The sequence below is a fragment of the Schistosoma mansoni genome (genome assembly GCF_000237925.1).
Source record: "Schistosoma mansoni, WGS project CABG00000000 data, chromosome 2 unplaced supercontig 0108, strain Puerto Rico, whole genome shotgun sequence".
In the NCBI taxonomy this organism is placed as follows: Eukaryota; Metazoa; Platyhelminthes; class Trematoda; order Strigeidida; family Schistosomatidae; genus Schistosoma; species Schistosoma mansoni.
This window is the reverse complement of record NW_017385999.1, coordinates 570,901-579,841: the sequence shown is the minus strand read 5'-3', so window position 1 is coordinate 579,841 and position 8,941 is coordinate 570,901. Positions and strand designations below refer to the sequence as shown.

Below are 8,941 nucleotides of genomic sequence, written 5' to 3'. Positions count from 1 at the left end.
TAGACAAAAACACTATGTTACGTTAAGTATCCTATTTTATTCCTTATCTGATATGACATACCTTTACTTGAATGTATGCAATAAAAGTTTTTCCCATAATAAAATTTATATACTGACCAAATGACTGTAACACTTAAGGTATCACGGCAGGCATACACACAAAAGCGAGGTTAAAATTCAGAATAAACCATACGTAGAGCACACGTTTAAGTATAACATGGCCTAAGTCCAGGAACCTCTTGCATTTCGTAGTGTTCTACCAAGCAAATGAGACAATTTAACCGAAAATTAAAAGGTTTGTGACTTTCAGTCCTCTAGCTTATCCTTGATAGCATCCAATATATTCCTGCTTGAGCCCATACACCTTCATTTGTCACATTTATCCATGGCGTACTCAACTTTTCAGGTATTCCTAGAAGTATCCAATCTATGAGAATTAGTAAGAAGTGGTTCATAATATTATTTACCAGATTTTGAAATGGAAATCTAAAACCGTAGCGAATGGTTTGTATTAGATCAGAAACACCATTTCACAACCAGCATAATAACCGACCGTCGAAAATTCATTAGGAACAACTGTGTGATTGTATCTAACTTCTATTTGGATATTGACACTTGATAATGCGTAGCATATCAAGACTGAAAATTTTAATCTGCATGTTGATTGGTTTCCCATTTAAATGAACCGTACAAACACTAGCTTACGAAATTATTCATCGAATACCCAGAAAAGTTTGAGGTTTTATGAAATAACAAAAAAGAAGTGACTGTTAAAAGGACTTCTACAACGAGACAAAGCTGTAGATTTGAGCTTCTAGACACTTACTTACTTACGCCTGCTATCCCTTATGGAGGACAGTAGGCCATTCATCAGCATTCTCCATCCAACTCTGTCATTTAGTAATCCTCTCCAGTTCCTCTCAGTTGCTATTCGTCATTTTCATGTCTGCTTCCGATTCCCGACGCAGTGTATCCTCTAATCTACTTCTTTCCCGCTTACCTTCAGGATTCCAATTTAACACTTGACTCGTGATGCAGTTTGATGATTTCCGCAACATATATCCTATCCATCTCCAGCGTCTTTTCCTAGTTTCCTCTTCAACTGGAAGCTAATTTGTTCTCTCCCACAATAGGCTGTTGCTGATGATATCCGGTCAACAGACACTGAGTATCTTGCGTAGACAATTGTTTATAAATACTTATATCTTTTTGATGATGGTTGTAGTAGTTCTCCAAGTTTCAGTTCCGTACAGTAGAACTGTCTTGACGTTGGTATTGAAGATTGTGACCTTGATGTTGGTTGACAGTTGTTTTGAGTTTTATATGTTCTTGGACTGTAGGAATGCTGTTGTTACTTTGCCAATCCTTGACTTTACATCTGCATTGGGTACTCCTTGTTCATCGATGATGCTACCCAGATACATGAAAGTTTTCACTTCTCTCAGATTTTCTCCATCGTAGTGTGCAATTTGGTCTGTGCACGACCTTTATTAATTGTCGCTCTGGTTGTTAGCACGAGCATCGTAGAATCTCGGCATTCCTCATTTGAGTTCATAATTCTTCCTTGAACTTGGAGGATAGTGTTTAAATTGTTTAATTTATCATGGTTAGCGATTTTTTAGTAGTGTTTTTTCTACGGGATGGGTTTTGGAGACCCCTCGCTTAACCCTCCTTTTTTCCCGGGCTTGGGACTGACAGCCGCTATAGGCGGAGGATCCATTTTAATTGAACTGGTAGTACGCGCACTGGATAGAACAGTAATCGACCTATCTGTTAAAGGGATTTTCGCCTAATTTTTTGGAACAGTGTGACATGAAATTCTTTGACTAAACATGAGCAATGTTCTCATAGAATCCATTTACTAATCCTGAGTAATTTTTGGAGTAACAGATTAAATAACTCCAGATTCTTGTAAGTATCTAATGCCCTGGTTCTGGCAATTGAGATTATTTTAGTTATGGTGTCGAATATGAATTTGAACAGTTTTTATTTGGTCACTGAACTAATAAAACGAGCGAATATTCAAAGATGTTCACTTTTGTATGGGTTGACCACATCTGTGTAAGGATTAGATGTCTGATGCAAATTTGTACGTGATTATTGGTGGTAAACATAAGGGTTATGATAACCAGAATCGACATATAGTACACAGGTAATAAAATAAACCTTTACTAATAAGGGCTCTTCGTCTGTTCTTTAAATCAAGAGAATATATGATAATCATGGTAATGAATTTTTTCTCACGTTTATAGTATAATGGGTCGTAAACACATAACGCACGTTATGAAGATATGAAGAAGTATGACATCATATTGTGAAACTGACCCGTATAATCTTTTCCTTTGGTTATTACAAGAATTTATTGCATATTTCCGCTTCCTCTTCATATCAGTTAATATGTAGGTATAATTGTGACAGACAGTTGTAGTTAGATCAATAAATAAGATAGATAATATGGATAAAGCCTAACCTTCATTACGGTTACTATTAGCTGTAATAATGTAAGCGTTAGGCTTTTTGGTCTAGCTGACAAACGCTCACAAAAATTCATTACATTTTTCAACCACAAACTTAAATATACTTTCGGTTAATTAAGCAAATGCAGTTTTATGTGTTAAAGCTGAGACGTTATTCAACATCAAAAGTACTTCTTTGTTTCCGATCGTTCATAATGTTTCTCTTCTTCTTCGTACACTTGTAAATATTTCCTAGTATATTATAGTCTGTGATATCTGCTACCATTACTTTGGATTCACTAAAAGTTTTATATTTTCAATTTGAGCACATGTTGTATCAAACGGTTAAAACTCAAGACGATTCAATACAAAATCGTACTACTGTTTTTCAACGTACGTTAATACTTATTGTGACGTATGCAAACAATAAAAGTTGCCTAGGTAAATGTCGAAATATCATTAAGATACTGCCAATTTATGATTTTCGTAATAAACATAATTGTTTTCCCGAAATAAATCCATTTTAAGCATCCAAGCTAACTGGACTTTAAGTTCATATTTTCCAGAACGGTTGATGAATAGTCGTTATCTTTATGAAATATAATTTTGCAGAATCGTTAAACAGTATATCTCATCCTTTAAGCCTGATGATAAAGCCACAGTATTAGTTTAAAAGCGTTGAATGTCTTCTAGAGAATGTTCAAAAATTGTAAGTATAGGATTGTGGAGATTGTTGAATTTCATCGAAATCATAAACGGATCAATGGTAGAACATCATCCAAAAACTGGAATCATTGAGCATCTGTTTGGTCCCAGTATGGGGTTCATAAACGACACACATCCATGACCCAACAAGCAGTAATCGAACCTAGAACATTCGGTCTCTCGACTATATATGTATAATGTTTATCATATTAAAGTGAAATGATGAGCTGTTCAAAACAATAGGAATGATTGGAAGTTCATAATTCATTTAGTGTTTTTTTGGAATTTTATACAATGAATAATATAGAATAATCATACCAGTAGAGTTTATAATTACTTTAATGTATACTTAAGAATTAACAAATGAATTTTAAATAAAAGCAAAACCTGAAGTGATAAATTATTTTGGTGTATTCGAAGAGAAAGATATCATACTTATTAACACAGGTAGGTTTGTTGATTAACTAACATGGAAAGTACTAAACTTTGGTGACATTTGTATGCACTTTATTTCACATCATTTACATAGATAACTTTCTTAAACTTTTAACAGTCATTACGACATCTGAAGTATGACTACTAATATTTTTGTATGAAATTTCGTTGAATTAAGATTTTTGAATGTAAGCTATATCTATTAATTATTAAGAGGAATGAGTATATAAAGGAAAATGAACTTTTCCCAGATAAGGTATAAAAAATGCAGGTTATGATATACAGTTTATATGTGTTTGCCTGAAGTACATGTAATAGACTCATGTTTCTGTGTGAAATGAATTTCACATATTTAATTAATTAGTTATGCATAATTTAAAAAAAAATTTACAGAATATGATGAAACAATTATTAGTGATATGAAATTCGTTACCATGTATACCTCTGTAATGCATCATGTTGTTTATGACTAAACGACTGATAGACAGGTAAATAGGTAGATCCTTTCACATTAACAATCACATAATTCTCACATTTCGTAAACTCCTTTTATTAATTCAAATCTATGAAGTCGAGTCTCAGATTACAAGTCATTAATTTTTGACTAAAAGAATTCTTTATAAACCTATAATTAATTGAATATATACGGTATTGTAGAGCTTTGAAGATGAACTTATTTAAAAGGATTCTTTCGATGAATTGATTATTTTAAAATTAATGTACACAAAACTATGATTTGCAGTATTTCTTATATATAACTGATATAAATAAAATGTTAGTCCAGGGAATTTTTATTTTAGGAATGTGGCACAGTGTCTTCGCATGAAAATGTTTCACAATATCACAAGCATTTGTCAAGAGAAATTTCTACTGATAGTATGGAAAAATATAACTTAAATGAAAATTTAAGTGATTTACAAACTCTTAGTGAGAATTGGTCGAGTTATCCTGTTTCAAATTATAACTGTTCACGTCCAGGAGCGTTCTTTCCTTGGCCACGAAATATCACAGGTAAGTAATCATTAAAACTTATTTTCTAAATAATATGTAACTAATCATTGATTCACTAAAAGATAACTTCTTATGAAATAAACTGAAAATTATACTGAAATATTAATATGTGATACCATGACCCTATAAACAAAATAGATTTATTAAAAAATAAAATTTATCCCTTCAACACTATGAAATGTTTAAAATAGTAGTGAACATTAATCAACTGATATTATTTTGGAATTGTTTTACCACCGAGTTTATGAAGATTAAAAGTTTAAATTCAAAATGTTACTAAGATAAAATGAATTCAACTTCCTTGAATGTTTCAAAAAACTACCAGACATTTAAATGTTTGGAAGAGTAACAACTAATTTTAACATTACAAAGTATAATGTTTCGTGTCTACACACAAAGAATAAATTTTCAAGTTATTAAACTACTTATATTAGATCATAATAAGTAATCGATAACATCAAGCTATAATTTGTTATACTCGGTGTTGTCAATATTCAAATACATTAATTTTTGAGATGTCAACAGAAATACAACAAAAAAATCTAGTAACTTCAACCGAATTCTCAATAATTTCTCATATGTGAATTTCCAACTGAACCTTTAAATTTCAATTACATTATTTTAATCAACTTTGTCATACTTTACAGGATTCTATAACTAGATGAAAAAGATTTATTAAATCCATTCGTTTCAATAAAATTCCTAAATTTTAGTTCAGATCATTACCGACTTTCAAATCCACTAAATAAACAACTGTTAAGAAAGATTTTTTAAGAATCAGTTTATGTATTATATATATATAATTTAAAACCGTCCCAATCTTTATTGAATGTTGATGGCTTGTTCAAGAGATAATTAACATAAGATTCCATCCAGAAACTATGATTAAGAGAAACGCTTAAATTTTTCAAAGAGGAAAATCAACTTTAAAAATAACTGATAATTAAACTGCTGACGACTGATATTTATTGGCATTAATTAAGCCAAGTAGATTTTTGAAAATGTTTCAACACTATCGATTTAAGCCAGTAACGAGTTTAGAATAATATAACAAATATAAGTAAAACCAAAAAGCGGTTACTACCGAACTTATTGTTTTCAAAATTAAGCTGTTTTGTATTTAATCTTCTGTAAGAACACATTCTGATGGTCAGAAGATATTAACATGAGGATAAATTTTAGAAATAAATATTTAAATATACATTGTAATCAAGATGTTACATAATCATGATAAAACCTATTTAATTAATTGAATGAATGGGATTAGTTGATAGAAGTTAATTCGTTAGAATTTATTTCTAAGTGTATTTTTTAGCAATTGACTTTTGATGAAACACCTCGTTTCCATTTTACTTAAGACATCTTTTTACGCCACATTCTTGTAATTACACATTTTTTGAAAATATCTATTCAGGTAAAAGAGTAGAAAAGCATGATAATCGAAGTATATCTCCCAATGCTCTACTTGGAATTGAGATAGAACGTCGTCCGCCAACAAATATTCCAGGACCAATTAAAATGGCATTCGGTAGAGCTGCACCTGGTTATTACGCACAAAAATATCCAAGTAGATATTTCTGAAAAAAATATTCATTTATTAATGAAACATTTTTCGGATGGATTCGATATAGGCAGTCACAAGCAAACTAATGAAATATAGACCTTATGAGTTTATATTATATGCTAGCTGGTTGCCAGATGGTAAGCAGCTTAATTAAATAGTTCTGTTCACAACAATAACAACAACAACAGCAACAACTACAGACAGAAGTAAGGAAATAAATCGCTGACTAATTATAATAGTGATAATAAATAACTATTTAACTAATAAACTGAAAATATAGTTCAGTCAAGTTCAGACAAAGTCGATACTGACTCGAACAAACGAGCTAGACTTTTTCTCGGTGATACCACTATAGCCTTGTAATGCGTATTGTTTATACGGAAATATATCTCCACCACTTATTATTTACTACTATAGTGTACGTATAGAAAAGAGAAATCTTTTTACTATTTCTCTTGTAAACAATTTAAATTTCCAAGATTAACCTCATTTATAATATTGTTTTCCAGTATATATATATCATTACCTTATACTAGGACTATCTAATGATGTTTAAAATATGAACAGACTCCATTAAAGTTCCTGGTACAATAATAATCAACCAAATGAGATAATAGACCTAAATGTTAACTGTATCTCAAGTTTAAATTAATCATATATGATGGTTATTTTGAGTAAAAACCGATCTAACTTTTAACTATGGGATGACGATGATTTATATTAACATAAATTATTACGGATAAAACGGGTTTGTCAGAGATTTGGTTAACAAATCAAGGTTAATGACAAAATGGTTTGATTGAGACTTTATGAACCCGTTGTTCTCTGATGATACTGGAAAGAGATAAATCTATATCAAAAATTGACTGAAACTGAAAAATTTAAATTCTCGAACTCCGACTGAGTGACTGAATAATATCAAACATACTATGAGGATTGAAGGTGTTGAATTCTGTTCTGTGTGTGATCTTGGGTACTTACCGTTTATGAATCATATAAAGTAGAAGAAACTGTTATTTTAGTGCTACTTATTCTTCAATGACTCTCCACTCCTTATTAGTCCACTATGAAAATCGCCCTCAAATCATATCATAAAACCACTAATATAGAAATCCATATTTTAAGTTACTGGCCAGTCAGGTGCCCCTCCCAACCAAACTGGTTGTTGAAGCCAGTTGGCTCTTATTAAAAAGAGATGCGTAGAAGCACGATACAGTGAGGTAACAAATATTGTACTGCACATTTGAGTTTATAGCTGTTGCATGGAAGGAACAAATGAGAAGTAAATCTTTATAAAATCGTCTACAAATCAACCAAGCGATTTATACTAAGTTATGATACATGTTCCATTGGTGGTAGCGATAATGAGAACAATTCAAATACTCAGGTATTAAGTTAATTTTGCTAATTGGCAGTTGATTAGATGGTATATTAGTTACTAGTTGAAAAAAGCTAGAGATAATTCATTCAGTAAATAAATTTACTAACTTGTATAATATATTTTTCTCTCCATATTCTCTTATTTGTTTTAGGCAAAGAAACATGGTTCAACTCCACTGCATTGCATCGTCATATACCTATAATAAGATTTAATCCATTTTCACGTGATCTAGATAATTATAAAAACGATGATGATGAATACAAAAAAATATTTATACAGAGTAAATGAATTGACAGAATATCAAGATAAATATTTAGCACATACTCCATCGTTAAGAAAACAAATCAAATAATCCTGTTTTAACTTTGAGGATATAGAAGAAAGTCATACACACACGTAGATACACAAATTGTAGGTTAGTAACTTGATCTTGAGGACGAGTAAAAAAAAGTAGAAAATGGACAAGCTCTTTTGTTTCCTTTCATTTTCATTTCATTTCATTAATTAACTTGTGCGAATAATGTTCATTGTCTCGAGCAGTTTGTCATATCAATTCACATAAATAAAATGATGGGCTATTTGAAGAGATTTGTAATTGCTTTTGTTTTTTTTTCTCTTAAAACGTCATAGGTATAAAGTTGGTTAATCATTAGAAAATGTACCGTTTCTAATATAGAATAAAATAGATTCAATAAATTTGATTTTGTTGGGTTAAATAAACTATTATTTCAATTTTATCTTGAATTTACAAGGTGATAAGTGTTGATATTAGGCTAATAATTCTATAGTTTTTCAGGTTGTCTCCGCTGCATTGAAAAAACCGAGATAAACAGTACATTGTCTGAGAGTCGTATAGTCTAGTAATAAGCAACGAAATATGATAAATAAGTGGTTTATTTAATTGGACAACAATCAAAGAGCATGGATCGTAAATACTTTTATTTAGTCTTTGGAAATATGACTCCTTATATCGCTTTATAACTAACTTTACATGCTCATCTTAAATATCAAGCGAAAATATTATGCATCTCGATCCTCATTCTGATTTACTCAACTGATAATTTGCGCATTGAATGTTCTTGACTTTGCGTGCAAAACCAATAGGAATGCCATATCAGTCAAGCAACATTATTCTATTTCACATTTCTCATTAGTAACAGATTGTTATGATGATTGAAAATATAATGAGTCAGTAATATTGAATCGTTTGATCGCTTCTCATGTGAAAATGAACATTTAGAAAGATATCTTCGTGAAAACTGATTATCACACAAATATAACTGAAATAACTATTTAATATAACAAGCGAAATCCGACGTTTTGACTGATATTCTAGATTAAACGTTTTATTGAATCCAAAGAAAGCATTTTTCTTAATTAACGGAAGAC

The 8,941-nt window shown here is 30.8% G+C and overlaps 1 protein-coding gene across 1 annotated transcript; it reads left to right on the top strand.

Annotated features, from left to right (window-relative positions):
* Nucleotides 1–385: 385 nt before the first annotated feature.
* Smp_140370 (hypothetical protein) lies at nucleotides 386–7,840 on the top strand (the record flags this gene model as incomplete). Its single annotated transcript, XM_018791615.1, has 4 exons — nucleotides 386–406; nucleotides 4,397–4,607; nucleotides 6,022–6,174; nucleotides 7,704–7,840. 4 exons carry the CDS (start codon nucleotides 386–388, stop codon nucleotides 7,838–7,840), a joined length of 522 nt encoding a protein of 173 aa, XP_018645222.1.
* Nucleotides 7,841–8,941: the final 1,101 nt, after the last annotated feature.